The sequence below is a fragment of the Gadus morhua genome, chromosome 17 (assembly GCF_902167405.1).
Source record: "Gadus morhua chromosome 17, gadMor3.0, whole genome shotgun sequence".
NCBI classification, from domain to species: domain Eukaryota; kingdom Metazoa; phylum Chordata; class Actinopteri; order Gadiformes; family Gadidae; genus Gadus; species Gadus morhua.
This window is the reverse complement of record NC_044064.1, coordinates 10,409,364-10,426,738: the sequence shown is the minus strand read 5'-3', so window position 1 is coordinate 10,426,738 and position 17,375 is coordinate 10,409,364. Positions and strand designations below refer to the sequence as shown.

General features: G+C 47.6%; 1 protein-coding gene across 1 annotated transcript in view; it reads left to right on the top strand.

Annotated features, from left to right (window-relative positions):
- The window catches only part of plcb3 (phospholipase C, beta 3 (phosphatidylinositol-specific)), a 44,413-nt gene extending 27,643 nt beyond the window's left edge, over nt 1-16,770 (top strand). The window contains exons 9-34 of the mRNA XM_030339192.1: nt 672-838; nt 1,349-1,495; nt 2,543-2,700; nt 3,610-3,692; nt 4,114-4,198; nt 4,660-4,810; nt 5,129-5,230; nt 5,376-5,449; nt 5,669-5,765; nt 6,010-6,094; nt 6,369-6,493; nt 6,915-7,069; nt 7,626-7,787; nt 8,065-8,164; nt 8,536-8,640; nt 9,083-9,177; nt 9,743-9,881; nt 10,378-10,413; nt 10,841-10,950; nt 11,134-11,243; nt 11,998-12,157; nt 13,110-13,186; nt 13,408-13,497; nt 13,686-13,743; nt 13,980-14,066; nt 14,379-16,770. Coding sequence (XP_030195052.1) covers nt 672-838; nt 1,349-1,495; nt 2,543-2,700; nt 3,610-3,692; nt 4,114-4,198; nt 4,660-4,810; nt 5,129-5,230; nt 5,376-5,449; nt 5,669-5,765; nt 6,010-6,094; nt 6,369-6,493; nt 6,915-7,069; nt 7,626-7,787; nt 8,065-8,164; nt 8,536-8,640; nt 9,083-9,177; nt 9,743-9,881; nt 10,378-10,413; nt 10,841-10,950; nt 11,134-11,243; nt 11,998-12,157; nt 13,110-13,186; nt 13,408-13,497; nt 13,686-13,743; nt 13,980-14,066; nt 14,379-14,693 — 3,073 coding nt within the window. The 3' untranslated portion in view covers nt 14,694-16,770. The remainder of the gene's footprint in view (nt 1-671; nt 839-1,348; nt 1,496-2,542; nt 2,701-3,609; nt 3,693-4,113; nt 4,199-4,659; nt 4,811-5,128; nt 5,231-5,375; nt 5,450-5,668; nt 5,766-6,009; nt 6,095-6,368; nt 6,494-6,914; nt 7,070-7,625; nt 7,788-8,064; nt 8,165-8,535; nt 8,641-9,082; nt 9,178-9,742; nt 9,882-10,377; nt 10,414-10,840; nt 10,951-11,133; nt 11,244-11,997; nt 12,158-13,109; nt 13,187-13,407; nt 13,498-13,685; nt 13,744-13,979; nt 14,067-14,378) is intronic.
- The last annotated feature ends 605 nt before the right edge of the window (nt 16,771-17,375 follow it).

Here is a 17,375-nt window from a genome sequence, read left to right as displayed (position 1 = left end):
TATTTAACGAAAAAAAATATAGAATTTCTGTCCGATTTGACTGGTGAAAGAGTGCATATTGTGACCCCTAGTGTTCAGCTTGTGTAAAGTCACCCTGATTCCTGGAATGAATGAGAATCTTCATTCTTCACAGAACCTTTTTAACAAAGAACATTATGCACGAGTTAAATAAAGAAAGACGATTCCCGGTTCATCTTCTGTAATTTAAACACCTCCCTCCCTCTCATCTCCTCCCCCCTCTCACCCCCTTTCCTCTCCTCTCCCCCCTCCCCTCTCCTACCCCTCCTCCTCTCCTCTCCTCTCCTTCCCCCCTCTCCTTCCCCCCTCTCCTCTCCTTCCTCCTCTCCTCCTCTCCTCTCCTTCCTCCTCTCCTCCTCTCCTCTCCCCTCCTCCTACTCTCCTCTCCTCTCCTTCCCCCCTCTCCTCTCCTTCCTCCTCTCCCCTCCTCCTCTCCTCTCCTCCTCCTCTCCTCTCCTCTCCTTCCTCCTCTCCTCCTCTCCTTCCCCCCTCTCCTCTCCTTCCTCCTCTCCTCTCCTCCTCTCCTCTCCCCTCCTCCTCTCCTCCCCTCCCCTCCTCCTCTCCTCTCCTCCTCTCCTCTCCCCTCCTCCTCTCCTCCCCTCCCCTCCTCCTCTCCTCCCCTCCCCTCCTCCCCCCTCCTCCCCCCTGTCCAGCGGCTCTAAGAGGAAGCCCTTTATCTCTCTTGACCAGCTGATGGACTTCATCAACCAGCTGCAGCGGGACTCGCGCCTCAACGAGGTCCTCTACCCCCCCCTGAAGCGGGAGCAGATCCGCCAGATCATGGAGAAGTACGAGAGCAACGCCAGCCAGCTGGAGAGAGGTGGGTTAGTGTGTGTGTGGGGAGGTTATTGTGGGTGGATGTGTGTGTTGTTGTTGTTGTTTTTGTCTTGCCAAAAGAAGAGTTTAATTGGTGAGCATGAAGAAGGGGTTCCTCAATGTTAACTTGTTTTAAGCAGTCAGCTGCAAAGCTGCAGGGCTGTGGCTCCTGTAATAAGTGGTTTCCAACCTGCGGGTCGGGACCCAACATTGGGTGGCCCGATTTACATATATCATGGCCGTGGTAGCGCTAAATATCGGACGTCATATGTCTAGAGGTTTGAAAGGGCCTCTGTGCCCAATTAAAAATAAATAAATAAAAATAATTACGTGGTGGGTCCCAATTCACTTTGATGCCTCATTGATTCGTTCATAAATACAGACGAAGTTGTGGTTGCATGAAATTTTAATTTTTCATGCGTTATTGGCCAAAAGAGGTTGAGAACGTTACGTTGGTAAAATAATGCTTTTCCCCCTGTTCCACACCTCATTGCCACGTGCTCTCTCTCTCCAGACCAGATCAGCCTGCTGGCGTTCACGCGCTACCTGGACGGGGAGGAGAACACCATCGTCCCCCCAGAGAGGCTGGACCTGATCGACGACATGAACCAGCCCCTGGCTCACTACTTCATCAACTCCTCCCACAACACCTACCTCGCAAGTAAATCACACCCTCCCACAACGCCTACCGCGCAAGTTACTCACACCCTCCCACAACACCTACCGCACAAGTAACTTACACCCAACCACAACACCTACCTCGCAAGTAAATAACACCCTCCCACAACAACCGTTAACTAAGCCCCTCCCACTGCACACCGCACAGGTATTTAAGACCCTCCCACGATACCAATGTTTCTGGTAACTAAGCCCCTCCCACTGGACTCTCACACGTAACTAAGCCCCTCCCACAACACCTACCTCGCAGGTAAGTAAGCCCTGCCCACTGCACAACACGCGTAACTAAGAACCCTCTCCCGACACCTACGTCAGCGGTAACTAAGCCTCGCCCATTGCACAACTCACAGGTAACTAAGCCCCGCCCACTGCACAACTCATAGTCAACAAGCTCCTGCCACAATACATGTCACAGGTAACTAACATACCTCAAAGGTAACTAAGCTCACAGTAATGTACAACATAAACGGAGACCAGATCAGTAATTGCCAACATGTGGTTTTAAGTGCAGAGATTCACTGACCCTCTTGAAGCGTTTCAGGCCTCTATTCTCTTTTCTCTCTCGCTCTCTCTCGCTCTCTCTTTGTATCTTTCCAGCCCCCTCTTTTCTTTATAGTGTGTGTTTTTATCTGTTTATTTTGACAGCTTGGGGTCCTACAGCTATCTACTCCTGCACACATCTAGCTGTGTGTTGTCCCCGTCTTATCTTTAATGTGTATTTATGATCTGTTGTTCATGAGTCCTTAATGGTCTGTCTCTCTTTATTTTCTCCTCTCTTGTTATCTCTCTATCCTTCCTCTCATTCTCTCCTCCTCCCCTTTCTCTCTCTGACTCCCCCCCCCCTCTGACTCCCCCGCCTCTCTCTGCGGCCTTCACTCTCCCTAACCCCCCCCCACTCTCTCTAACCCCCCCTCCCTCCTCTCCCCCCCGCCTTTCTCTCCCGCTTCTCTCTTGCCGCCCCCCGTCTCTCCTGCCTCTCTCTGCGGCTTTCACTCTCCCCCCGCCCCCCCCCCCCCCTCACCCCCTCCAGTGGGTCAGCTGACGGGCCCCTCCTCGGTGGAGATGTACCGGCAGGTGCTGCTGACGGGCTGCCGCTGCATCGAGCTGGACTGCTGGAAGGGCCGGCCCCAGGACGAGGAGCCCTACATCACCCACGGCTTCACCATGACCACCGAGATCCCCTTCAAGGTGATGGGACTGGCCGACCGGGTCACAAGGGGGGGGGGGGTGGGGAGCAGTGTTGCCTGATTGGGCCATATTTCCTGCCCAATCTGGCAACACTGGTGGGTGGGGCTTGTCTTGGGAGCGGGATTTGAATGCTACGGAGACTAAGGCCCAATCCCATTTCTACCCCTTACCCCTTCCCCTTACCCCTCCCCCTTGTTTTGAAGGGGGAAGGGGAAGGGGTAAGGGGTAGAAATGGGATTGGGCCTTACAGTGATAGTTGGATGGGGTTTTGGTTAAGATGGAGGAAGGAGGCGTTACCTTAAAGGTCCAGTGTGTATAATGTAGTAGCAGCTAGCAGCGAGGTTGCTAACACCGGCATGTATTCCCGTAAAACAAATAGAGCAACATGACTCGCATCAATTATAGTCGCACCAAGGTCACTTTTTGACAGGTCTAGCCTGCAACTAAATCAGTTTAACCAATCACAATCGGGTATGTTTGCATTGGTCACCATGGTCCCAGTATGTGTTATAGGGCAAGGAAGAGGAGGACGGCCTATTTTTATAGACCATAGTGGTAGACCTATGATTACTGCCATCCGCTATAGTTATTCATCATATCCTCATTCGTCTCGGTAGCAGTCTGTGCTACAAGTAAAGTTTCTCTGTAAAAAGGACAGCTTACTTCGAGTAATCGTGCCGGGAAACAACCTCAAAATACATGGCTAGATACCACTAAATTCTGCCCACGTACCTTCAAAATACATGTTTCTGTATCGACTATGAGCACCTTTTGGATTGCAGTGTCTGCTAAATGACAAAATTACAATAAAGAAATTATAAACTTCAGGTTTTAGGAAAAAAAATTCATCCGCTTTATCAATTCCTAACTTCTCTCCCTCTCTGTCCGTCTGTCTGTCTGTGTTTGAAGGAGGTGATTGAGGCCATCGCAGAGAGTGCCTTCAAGACCTCAACGTACCCTCTCATCCTCTCCTTCGAAAACCACGTGGACTCGTGAGAATTGCAGATCCGTACAAACACACGGGGCAGGATAGACTAGTCACTAGACACACACACACACACACACACACACACACACACACACACACACACACACACACACACACACACACACACACACACACACACACACACACACACACACACACACACACACACACACACACACACAGGGTCAGGATAGACTAGCGACGAGGGTGTTCGACTCCCAGCAGAAAGGAACTGGGTTCGATCCCCAATGTCGACAGTCTAACCTGTAGGAGCGGAATGAGCCCTACCTGCCCCTGAGTATAATTGATCTCATGTCACTGTAAGTTTACTACTACTCTTAAGAACGTGGGCAGAGTAGAGAGACAAAGGGGCTGCTACAGCGTTGCAATGTGTTCTTTACACATCCCTCTGTCGTTCTCTTCAGGGCCAAGCAGCAGGCCAAGATGGCCGAGTACTGCAGGACCATCTTCGGCGATGCCTTGCTCATTGACCCCCTGGAGAAATACCCGGTAAGCTTGCAATCAAATATTTGCAAAAGACCACCGAGACGACACCTCTTCATCGTCCTCCATCTCGACCACCTCCACCTCCCCCTCCGCCTCCCCCTCCTACTCCACCCCTCCGCCTCCCCCTCCTACTCCACCCCTCCGCCTCCCCCTCCTACTCCACCCCTCGTACTCCACCCCCCCTACTCCACCCCTCCGCCTCCCCCTCCTACTCCACCCCTCCGCCTCCCCCTCCTACTCCACCCCTCCGCCTCCCCCTCCTACTCCACCCCTCCTACTCCACCCCTCCTACTCCACCCCTCCGCCTCCCCCTCCTCCGCCTCCCCCTCCTACTCCACCCCTCCGCCTCCCCCTCCTACTCCATCTCCTCTGCCTTCCCCTCCTCCGTCTCCACTACCTCTCCCTCCACCTCCCCCACCCGATGTTGTCTCACCCCGTTGTCTCATCCCCCCCCCCCCCCCCAGCTGCTCCCGGGCCTGGCCCTGCCCACCCCCCAGGAGTTGATGGGGAAGATCCTGATCAAGAACAAGAAGAAGCACCACCACCCCCACCGGCCCTCCAGCGGGGGCAGCATCCGCCGCCGGGAGCTGGACGGGCAGTCCCCGCCCAACCACGGTGTGTGGAGCTACACACACACACACACACACACACACACACACACACACACACACACACACACACACTTAATGCTAAACACATATACTTAATGCTAAATACACACACACACACACTTAATGCTAAATGCACACACAATGGACACTAAATACACACACAGTGAACACTCAAAGCACACACAATGAACACTAAATACACACACAAAAGATAACGGAAAAGGGAGAGATGGAGCAAATTCGTGTTTTCCGATTGTGGCGGTTTTAAATTAGGATTTTTCAGACAATTTGACTTTTGTCCTTTTTTTCTGTCTGTATCCAGACTGTCCTTTGATGGACAGCGATGGGGCCCAGCTCTTGTCCAATGGAGAAGAGAAGCTGGCTGAGGGGATGGTCAAGGAATCGGAACCCCGCAAGTCTATTGGTGGGTTCATCGGTCCGCAAATCTAGCATTAGTTTCAAAGATTGACAACGATCTGTGTGTCAGTCTGTTTATGCTGTTTAGTAATATTTAGTAATTCCTCCCTGTGTATGTCACTAGCTTGTGTTGTCTTTCTGTGATCCACCAGGAGGCGAGGGTGAGAGTGATGAAGAGGAGGAGGAAGACACCTTACCCGAGCTGAAGAAACCCAACTCTGACGAGGTGAGAGACCTTAAGCTCACCGTCCGAACGAACCAACGAACATTCTGAATGACGGCTCGATTTTATGAAGAAATATGTTTTTGATTAATAACAATTGATCTCTTTTTATCTCTCTCTTTCTCGTTCTTTCCGTCTCTCCTTTTCCCCTTTGTCTTTTTTGTGCACCTATGCATCATTACCTCCCCCTTTCTCTCCCTCTCTCCGCCCTCTATCTACCAGGGTACGGCCAGCAGTGAAGTGAACGCTACAGAGGAGATGTCCACGCTGGTGAACTACATAGAACCCGTCAAGTTCAAGAGCTTTGAGGTCGCCACCAGTAAGTGTGTGTTTGTGTCAAAGTTACTCATTCATTCGTTTGCTCTTCACGAAGATGTGTGTGTGTGTGTGTGTGTGTGTGTGTGTGTGTGTGTGTGTGTGTGTGTGTGTGTGTGTGTGTGTGTGTGTGTGTGTGTGTGTGTGTGTGTGTGTGTGTGTGTGTGTGGCAGTTCATGGAATAGTTCACGCCTATGCTGACTAACTTCTCTTTTTTCGTACTGTTTCGTTCTGTTCTTTTTCTCCAGAGAGGAAGAAGTTTTTTGAAATGTCGTCGTTTGTGGAGACCAAAGGCATGGACACACTTAAGAGTGCGCCCATCGAGTTTGTCGAGTATCCTTTCATCCTAACTTCCGTATTCAAAGCGTTATCATTCATTCTAACCATCAGGTGTTGCCCTTGACATTATTTAGCATTCATGCTAGCAAAAGTCGGGTTGGACAAGCATGACAATGTCAGCATAACCGGATAGTTAAGACCACCCTTGATGACCTGTAGTTTGCATTTACATTTATCTCAGGCGCTAATGGCAGAAACCCTTTCACCACCGTTTCTCGCCACCATGTGTGCGTCCCAACAGTTGGCCCTTGACAGCGTTGGCCCCCAGGTACAACAAGAACCAGCTGAGCAGGATCTACCCCAAAGGCACCCGGGTGGACAGCTCCAACTACAACCCTCAGCTCTTCTGGAACATGGGCTGCCAGATGGTGGCGCTCAACTTCCAGACCCTGGGTGGGTTAGCTGGCCAACATGCACGCGCTCTAGCTCTGTCTCTAGCTCTCTCTTTCCCTCTCTCTATCTCTGCCCTGACCTCAAGGTCAAAAATCTCAAGTGCAATGCTTTTGCGGTTTCTTAACATCATTCTAAAAAAAAAAGAAATGGATACATTTTTAATTAGATATACCGGTACTTATTTTATATGAATGAGTCTCTGTGGTCTCAAATTAATTTAAGACTATAAGACTTCTCTCTCTCTCTCTCTCTCTCTCTCTCTCTCTCTCTCTCTCTCTCTCTCTCTCTCTCTCTCTCTCTCGCTCTCGCTCACGCTCTCTGTCCCCCTCTCTCTGTCTGTGTCTCGCTCTCTGTCTCTCTGTGTCTGTGTCTCTCTCTCGCTCTCTGTCTCTCTGTGTCTGTGTCGCTCTCTCGTCCTCAGACCTGCCCATGCAGCTCAACATGGGCGTGTTTGAGTACAACGGTCGCACCGGCTACCTGCTGAAGCCAGAGTTCATGAGGCGAACCGACAAGCACTTTGACCCCTTCACCGAGAACATCGTGGACGGGATCGTGGCCAACACCGTCACACTCAGGGTGGGTGTTTCACGTGTCTAAGGACACCACGCCTTATTGTTGTGTTTTTAACACCCTTTTGAAATTTCACGTGCCGGAATTTGATTAGTAAATGTTGCATGTTGACGGACAACAGCTGATACAGGTGGGTCTTAATCCGTACAACATTTAAGGGAACATTCTTATTGGGGCTTTGAATAGTCTAGTGGTCAGCGTGGGCAAAGCCCAGCTGAAAGGTTCTTGGTACAATTCCCAATATGGACATGCTTATATGTGTGGGCATCCTGGAAGAAGATGCCCCCTAACCCCTTCCTGCCCCTTAAAGACACATACTTAAATCCACCAAGTACCACTAAGTAGTAAAATAAATAAATGCATGCATACATATATATATATATATGTATGTATGTTTATGTGTATATATGTATATATATATATATATATATATATGTATATATATATATATATATATATGTGTATATATATATATATATATATATATATATATATATATATATATATATATATATATATATATATATATATATATATGCTAACCAACAACCATGGTTTGCAGGTGATTTCCGGACAGTTTCTGACCGACAAGAAAGTGGGCGTGTACGTGGAAGTGGACATATTTGGGCTTCCTGCCGACACAAAGAGGAAGTACAGAACAAAGACGTCCAATGGGAACTCTCTGGATCCGGTCTGGGACGATGAAATGGCTGGTTTCAGCAAGGTAACTTCAGAAGACGAAGATGCCCCGAGGTACCAGGGAAACGTTGAGAGACCGTGACAGATTTTTTGGAAGTGTTGTTGTTCTTCTACTGTGGACCGCCACTATTTACCACAGCTTGTTCTGAGGGAGGGGGAGAGAGAGAGGGAGAGAGGGAGAGAGGGAGAGAGAGAGAGAGAGAGAGAGAGGGGATCGTGGAGCTAATTGGTCATTGTGTCATAATCTTAGATATTTCTAACAAATCTCTTCCTCTCCCCCTTCCTCCCTCTCTCCCCCCCAGGTGATCCTCCCTACCCTAGCGTCCCTGAGGATAGCGGTGTTCGAGGAGAACGGGAAGTTCATCGGCCACCGCATTCTCCCAGTGTCGGCCATCAGACCGGGTCAGTACACCGACACACACTCACACACGGGTCGCACACACACACTCACACACGGGTCGCACACACACACTCACACACGGGTCGCACACACACACTCACCCACGGGTCGCACACACACACTCACCCACGGGTCGCGCACACACACTCACCCGTCGTACGCACAGACCCGTTAGCATGTTGGACAGAGCATGACGTACGTACAACATACGAGACTGATTCTAGCAACCTTTGGGTTGTATCTTCATTGTCGAATGTGGTAGCTTTGGACGAAAGTGTAAGCTCAATAAACGAAACGATGTTATATAGCCTAACGTGTTAGCTCATGCACTAACCAAGAGGTGGACCTCCACACATGCATTCATGGGCTGCAGGCTACCACTACATCAACCTGAAGAACGAGCTGAACCAGCCGCTGCTGCTGCCCTCCTTGCTGGTCAAGACCGAGGCCCAGGACTACATCCCAAACGAACACCAGGGTGAGGGAACTACAACGCCCACAATGCAGCTGACACTGCCCCAAAGGGCTTGTGTACAACATCCCTCCTCTATGTCCGCTACTGTACTGCTAGTCCTACAAGCCATAGTAATTATTGAGAGTGTTTGCTGTTTGCAAAATACCTATTTTCCTTTTTTCACAGTGAGCAGTCCATATGTTAGACGTGATAGAATGTGTTAGGCGGGATGGTGGGGGTGCATTAATTCAACCTAACCAAAATTAAATTGATCTAACGCTGCATAACTTAACTTCACGTTTCCGTTGTTTCAGTACATTATATTTTCCCTCCAACTCGACAATAAAAAAGGCTTACGTTATTAATTGTGTGTGTGTTCGTCCATGTTTATGTGTGTGTGTGTGTGTGTGTGTGTGTGTGTTTGTTCATGTTTGTCTGTGTGTGTGTGTGTATGTGTGTGTATCAGAGTATGCAGAGGCCCTCACCAACCCCATCAAGCACGTCAGCCTGCTGGACCAGAGGGAGAGCCAGCTGGCCGTGCTGATGGAGGAGAACAGCGAGGTGAAGTTCACTCACTCACTCACTCACTCACTCACTCACTCACTCACTCACTCACTCACTCACTCACTCACTCACTCACTCACTCACTCACTCACTCACTCACTCACTCACTCACTCACACGTTAGTGAGCTCAGTAGCGGAGGCCGTCGTCCATCCCGCAGCCAGAGAAGAGGAGTCCGCGTTGCCAGGTTGTCAGCTCTTCACACCTTCAGCGGCCACACAGCCCCCAGCGCTGGGGTGGTGAGAAGGCCTCGGGTTAGAAAGAGCCACCCTGGTTTCAAGTCAGGTCGGCTCTCATTAGTCTGGCTCTTATCACAGTTCCAGTCTCAAAGGACTTCACAGGACACATGAAGCCCCCCCCCCCCTAACCCTAGACTTCCAAGGACACAGAGACATTTTTCCAAATCCAGCGGTCTCATATCCTCTCTCTCTCTCTGTCTCTCTGTCTCTGTCTCTCTCTCTCTGTGTCTCTGTCTCTGTGTGTGTGTGTGTGTGTGTGTGTGTGTGTGTGTGTGTGTGTGTGTGTGTGTGTGTGTGTGTGTGTGTCTGTGTCTGTGTCTGTAGCTCGCCCCGGAGCAGCCTGAGGTACACGAGTCAGAGAAGGAGAGCGAGGCGGCCCCGGGTCGGCTCCCCTCCCCCCTCCACAACCTCCCCCCCGCCGTGGGGGATGAGTCGTTTGACAGCATCCCCAGTCCCGGACCAGGTACACACACACACACCTAGACACACTCGCACACTCACACAGTGCACACGGACACACTCCCCCTCCTCACACACCGCACTCAGTGAAGTAAGACAGACGGACAGACTCACAGACCGATCCTAAGCTGAAGTCAGGATGGACTGAAAGATAAACAATGAGCACCAGATGGATTAAACACAAAACCTGCATCGACCAATGCCGGTTTTATGTTTAGATGGGGTCTCCTTAGGGGATGAAAAAACCCGTTGAAAATAAGAATCTTTCAAGTTCTTCATCATTCTTTCCGTGATATCAGAGATGTACCATTAAAATGTGTGTTTCACTGCTTCTACAGTATCTACTCAATACTTTACTTGTAGTTTTTTTTGTTGAGGGTGTATCTCTTGATGACGATACAGCACACTGTTAAATATGTCATCGTGGCAATGTTCACACATTCATTGTGCATTTCATTCGTGTCTCTTGCATCTTGTGTGTGTGTGTGTGTGTGTGTCAGGTCCGAGGGAGGACTTCATAGCCTCTGTTGTAACAGGTAAGGTCATCCACTGCCACCCCTGAGTGTTCTGACTTAGCAGACATGGCTCACCTTACTGTATGTTGTTAGGGTTGAACTTGTGTGTGTGTGTATAATGTACCATCATGTTGTTGCAATGTGTTCAGCCATTAATCATATTCATCTATGGAACAAGTCATTTAGAACAGGAAATATGCAATCTACAATATAGGAAAATACTTGAGAATGGAAAACCCAACTACAACATGAAATTGTATTGCATTGTGGGAGCGTGAACATAACTGATCTAAACGGGCTGGTGATGACAACACCAACATGTCAACTACTATTTAGAGGGAGGGATAGAAGAGCGAGACATCGACGTACGTGTACGTATGGGCCATAAAGGGAGGAACTAAGCGGACGGGACGCGTGGTTGCGTGTGTGTGTGTGTGTGTGTGTTTAGAGGTGCTAGTGCAGCCCACCGAGGAGCTGAGACAGCAGAAGGGCTACGTGAAGACGCTGAAGAAGCAGAGCAAAGACCTGAAGGACCTGCACAAGAAACACCTCAAGAAGGTACCGTCTCCTGCGTCCCTGGGTCACAGTCCCGGGCTGGAGCATGTGTGGCATTATTTATTTCTGGTTACCTTCTTTTTTTTTTTTAATGGTTAATAAATAAAGAATATAATTGCTTTTAACGTGTGTGTGTGTGTGTGTGTGTGTGTGTGTGTGTGTGTGTGTGCGCGTGTGCGTGTGCAGGTGTGGACCCTGAGCAAGGAGCAGAAGAGCAAGTGCAGCCAGCTCCACTCGGAAAACATGAGGAGACGCAGCCAGATAGAGAAGAAACTGAACCACAGCATCAAGAAGAAGTGAGAAAGGGTGGGGAGGCGGGGGGGGGGGGGGCAGATAGAGTAGAACCTGACCGGGGATGAGGGTTTAACGGGAGAGACTGAGAGGCAGAGGGAGGGGCAAGAGATTAAGGGAAGTGGGATGTTTGCGCTTAGAGAACAGGGAGGTGAGTGAAGGTGAGGGAAGATGGAGGGATGAGGGGAGGGAGGGGGGCGAAAAAGGAGGGAGGCAGATGGAGGGATGTATGGTAAATAACAACCAAAATGTCTTCAATCTACATGCTACCGCCATCACGGATTCATTTTTCTGCTTGTTGTGTGTCTGTGTGTGTGTTTGTCTATTTCTGTGTGTGTGTTACTCTTTGTGTGCCTCTGTGTGTCTGTCTCCGTGTCTCTGTCTGTCTCTGTGTGTGTGTGTCGATCTGTGTGTGTGTGTGTGTGTTTGTCTCTCTGTGTGTGTGTTGGTCTCTGTCTGTGTTTGTCTGTCTCTGTGTGTGTCGGTCTCTGTCTGTGTGTGTGTCTGTCTCTGTGTGTGTGTCGGTCTCTCTGTGTGTGTGTGTGTGTGTGTGTGTGTGTGTGTGTGTGTGTGTGTCTCTCTCTGTGTGTGTCCGTCTCTGTGTGTGTCTGTCTGTGTGTGTGTGTGTGTGTGTGTCTCTCTCTGTGTGTGTCGGTCTCTGTGTGTCTCTGTGTGTGTCTGTCTCTGTCCGTCTCTGTGTGTGTGTGTGTGTGTGTGTGTGTCGGTCTGTGTGTGTGCGTGGTACCTCGTGGGGTCCAGTGAGTCCCCGGACCCGGCCCAGAAGCAGCTAAGGAGCCTGGAGCAGGAGCTGCAGCAGCAGACGGTGCAGCTCAGGGAGTGGCAGATGAAGGCCCTGCTGGAGCTGCGGCGCGAGCAGCACGCCCTGGAGAGCGAGAGGAAGCACACACACCTCCAGGAGGTCAGTGGCGCTGGGGGCCGGGGGGGGGGGGGGGGGGGCACCCACCAGGGGGCCCGTGGCAAGTGGGGGCGGGCATTGAGATGTATAAAGTAAAAATCGTCAGATTAATGGAAGATACGTGTCGGGGGGGGGGGGGGGGGGGGGATCAAGCCATCTAAACCATGTCTCCCTATGACACTAAAACGAATTAATAAATATTTGTCGAGATTCCTAACTTGTAAAGATTCTGTTGGTGAGCTTGTAGCGTGCAACGGAGCTAAACAACGGAAACATTGTTCACACACGCTTTCGTCTTTTGGCATCGACGTGCAGCGGTCAGAACAGAGGTTTTGGAGAGCAAACATGGAAGCCATATGAGTACTCGATCAGAGAGACCCAAGTGCTCTTGTTTACATTCCTGGTCGGCTCACTCATGCTAAACGCTAATCAGTACAAGGTAGTCCTTTTGACGAATGATATGGGTACCGGATGTTTTACTGAGGCCAGGGGAGACGGGTGCGATGGTTTGATCCCCCAGACCGATAATGTCCTTGAAGGTGGAAAGGAATTGTCCCTAGAAAGGAAATGAGGGGAAATGTTTGGTGAGTGCCTGAAGTAAAATCCAAACACCCCAGTTTGAGATTGTCCACACCCGCTATCAAAAGTCGTTTGGTCCCTTACAAACACTGAACTTTATATTTATAGTTTTATTTATTTTTAAGTAAAAATATGTAGGCGTATAGACGCACATTCCACATTTCCTTCATGTGAAATCCACACTAGTTAAACTAAAATGGGCGGCTATAAATACAATGCACGCATACACACAATTACGAACATAACCTACAATTACACGCAACTGCCACTCCAAGAGGTTATGGTCCTAGAATTAATACAACACGCATACAATACACCGAGGGTCAGTGGTGAGTCCTAACGAGTATGTGTGTGTGTGTGTGTGTGCTCCTCCCAGGCCTTCCAGAAGCTGAAGGAGACGGCTCATGAGTGCCAGGCCACCCAGCTCAAGAAGCTCAGGGAGACCTGTGAAAAGTAAAGAAAAATAAAAGCGTGGAAAGATGTGTGAACTAAATATAAGGGCGTGGAAAGATTGATCAAATCCAAAAAATTAAGTTAAATCGTGGGATGTATTAAGTGAAAATAAAAGCATGAAATTTTATATTAAGTATAAACAAAACCACCATAAATATCTACAAATAAGTGTTCAGAAAAGATGTATATAAGATGTTTACAAAAAACACTGTCTTCCCCAGAGAGAAGAAGGAACTACAGAAGATTCTGGACAGGAAGAGACTCAACAGCATCACTGAAGCCAAGAACCGGGACAAAGAGAAGGCCGAAACGTAAACACACACACACACGTACACGTACATACACATACAAACTATTCACAATAGGCATATCTACTTTTTATTAACATGCTGTTCATGTCTCTCCCTCTCTCTTTTTTCGTCTTTATCTCTCTCACACTCTTGGTCTCCATGCATCTCTCTCTCCCTCTTTCTAATTGCCTCCGTCTCTCTCGCTTTAGGGAGCTGAATGAAATCAACAGGAAACATATTCAGGACTCTGTCACCTCGATCCGTGGGGTAACTTAACACACATCAATCATGATGTTTGGTTTTTTATCAAAGTCATTACATTGTTTAACTAAACTGGCATGGAATTAATAATGGCACCTTAAAAATGAACTTGTGCCGAGGGGAAGGAAAAGTTTAGTGGTGAATGACATGCATCTCTCTCACCCTCTTTCTCTCCCTCTCTCACCCCCCCCCCCCCCCCTCCCCCCTCTCTGTTTCTACCTGTCTCCACCTCTGTCCTCCAGCTGGAGAAGGCCCAGGCCCATCGGCTGGATAAGCTGGTCCTGAGACAGAGGGAAGTCCTGCAGCACATAGACGAGGAGCAGCCAATAGTGAGCCAGCAATCATTTACCAATTCACTAACTTGCGTCAATTAATAAATTCGCCTGATGGATCAATTGATTACTTTTTTGCGTTAGTGTTTCTGAAGCTATGAGCATCAAATGTCTGTGTTTGGACTTCATAGCAGAAAAAATGCTAGTCGGCCTATTGACTTCCTTTGCCTCATTTCATAAAAGCATAACGTTTTATGATATTAGTAGATTGTTTCTGTTCAAATGCCCTGGTGTCAGCCAACAGAACTTTCTGTTTCTCTTCTACCTCCCCTCTCTCCCCCCTCCCTCACTCCCTCCCCCACCCCCCAGCTCCTGTGCCGTCTAGAGCGGGAGCTGGAGGCAGAGGTGGAGCGTTTACCTGACGAGATCCGCCAGTACCTGCAGGCGGAGCTAAAGAGCAAGGGCCTCCGTAGCGACGCCCTCTTCTCGCCGCTGACCAATAACGGCAGCCCCAGCTCGGGGTCCGCCCGCTCCTCCAACTGCTCCACCCCCAACTCCCCCCCCTCCACGCCCAACTGCACCATGTGGTACCAAAGCCTGGACAATAGCACCACCTCATTGGCCGACTCCATCTCGGAGTGCACCAGTCACTGCAAATCTGAGGGCGGGATGTCTTTCAGTTAATGTTTTAAAAGAAAATCTATTTACCAAAATGCACATGCTCAACAGGGGTCTATATTGATAATGTTAATGATGAACTTTACTGATGGGGTGTATTTACTTTTTATGATTTTATTATTTTCTGTCACTTACTAGAGGTTTTCTGTCTTTGGTTGTCGTTGTTTTTATTGAGAGGATGTTTAGTCGGGCATCATGTTAGACTACTCTTTGCGAGTCTTTAATGTTCGTATCTAAGGACCCCTCCCGAAGACTGCCTATAATTACTTAGTTTTAATTTTTTTATATTTAATTTTTTTAATTGTATGTTTTTATTATATTATTTCTTTCGCCCCAAACCTGAGTTTGAAGCACACCTCTCTGTCTCTCTCTCTTACACACAAACACGCACACGCACACAGACACACAAACACACAAACACAAATCCTTTTTAATTATACAAAGCCTTAAAATTTAAGGAGAGCCTAACTGGACAGCTGGACCCGTCTATTTGTAGATTATGGTATTATTATAATTTCACTCATCAGTTCTAGGAAGGGAAAATATCTGCTTATATCGATTTAAAACGTTTTAGTTATTATTTTTTGTTAAGTATAAATGCTTTTACTGCAACTGCGCCAGTGGGCCACCAAGGGGCGGTGTAGTACAAATCTTCTTTTCAAAACCTCACCCACACTAATAACAAGCACTATTTAAGAGAGAATCGGAGGTTTGCCTATTTTTTTTCCTTCAAACTGGCATGTGTGTGTGTGTGTGCTTCTCATTGGCTACGACCCCTGCACAAACCAAAGCTGACAAACGCAAATTATATGTTTAGTTTTGACCACTAATGGTTCGTTTTATAAGTATTTTGTTTATAATTTATTTTTCAAATTATTTTACCCTACCCCAAAGTCTGGCTTTCTTTGTTGTCTTTGTTTGCTCTGTGTGTGTGTGTGTGTGTGTGTGTGTGTGTGTGTGTGTGTGTGTGTGTGTGTGTGTGTGTGTGTGTGTGTGTGTGTGTGTGTGTGTGTGTGTGTGTGTGTGTGTGTGATGGCCAGAGACAAACGCTGCTTTCTGTAAAGCTTTTAGATTTAATTTACCTTTTCTTTAATGTTCTATTTTTAAGCTCCAAGACTGTAAATATTCTCAAACTACTATGTTGGGCTTTTTGGGTTTTGTTCATAAGGGGGAAGGATAATAATTTATGTGTCTCGATCCTGAGTTGAAAAATCTCGATCCTGAGTTTAAAAAGTTTCATGTGAATATTTTTTTTATTTTACTACTGACCACAAGTGCTCAAGAGAGATGGAGAGTGTGAGGTGTATGGACGATACGGGATGGACGACCAATTATGGAAGGGGGGGAATTGTTCCTCTCTTCTCTCTACAAGCACTAGCTGTCTGTCTGACTGATCCCCGCCCTGTGCTTGTAGACCACCTTCATCAGTCATTTTGTCAAGTGGTATTTCCTTATTCTCTTTTTTATTTTTTTCATCATTGTAACAAGCTACTGTCATTAAATACTTAGTTATTAAGTACTCCATTTTGGAGAGGCCTGCCTCTTCATGCCTCTCATCATTACCCATAATCCCTCACGGCCCAAACAATCACTTTGATTAGGTTCGGTCATCGCCAGTGTATTGGCGGCAGACGCCCATCCTTTAATGTCGATTTCAAACGCATTTTAGGATTGCTTTTTGAGATTCACCCTTTTCCATAAGAACTGGGAGAAAATATATTGAAGGTAAAACCCCTTCTGTACTTAGCCTGGGATTTAATCAAGAATGGCCCAAAAAAATAGACCCAATGCTAATTCAAAATCGAACCGTTTTCCATTCTAGCCAGTTAAAAAACAGACCCGATTGAAACTGCACGGACATTTGTGAGTATACACATATTTTCACGTCCATAATTTAAATGATTAAACTGTTTCTTGTTTGTTATGTCATTCCTCATGTTCCATATCGATACGACCAAGCTGAAATAAGTTTACTTTGTTGCAGTGGATTTTCATTGTCCGATGCACTTGGTAGTCTCATTCTGAGGCCCACCTCAACCGGATGACAAAGCTGTCAATAAATACGTACTTTTTCCCCACCGTCTTTTCTTTCCATTTTTTGTTATTTAATATACAACATCTGTCTTTCAACAACGGCTATATGTTCATGTTAATGCACTTTTCTCGTCCTTGCTTTTATCGCAATGTATTTTGGGTCTGACTATGGGGTTTCTGAATGCTAGAAACGTTTTGTTAAATGTAGTTAAAATAGATGTCCCCAATGTCTACTCTTCAATTGAGCTTGATATAATATATCACATAGTCTAGCCTATCACCTCAGACAGTTTGACAGTCTGAAACTATCCCACTCAAACCAGAGTTTAGTTTGACCTCGGATAAGGCATTTTCTCAAATGTACTATCAAATGGTACGAGTTCCACTTTCTACAGAACCCACATGGTTAGGGAAAAAAGTTATGCTAATTTGGACAATTTACATCAAAAGGAGGAAACTAGAAAATATCAGCTAAAAACAGATGGGGCCTTTTAGGTTAGCGATGTCATCGTGTTCTGATTTGTGTTTCTGAGTTTCATTTAGTTTGCAGTATATTTGACAAATTCGAAATCGACTTGGATTGTGGAGAAATCCAAAACTGCTTCTGAAGAACATCTTTCCCACTCTCTTAATTCGGACCCACTCTCTTAAAGC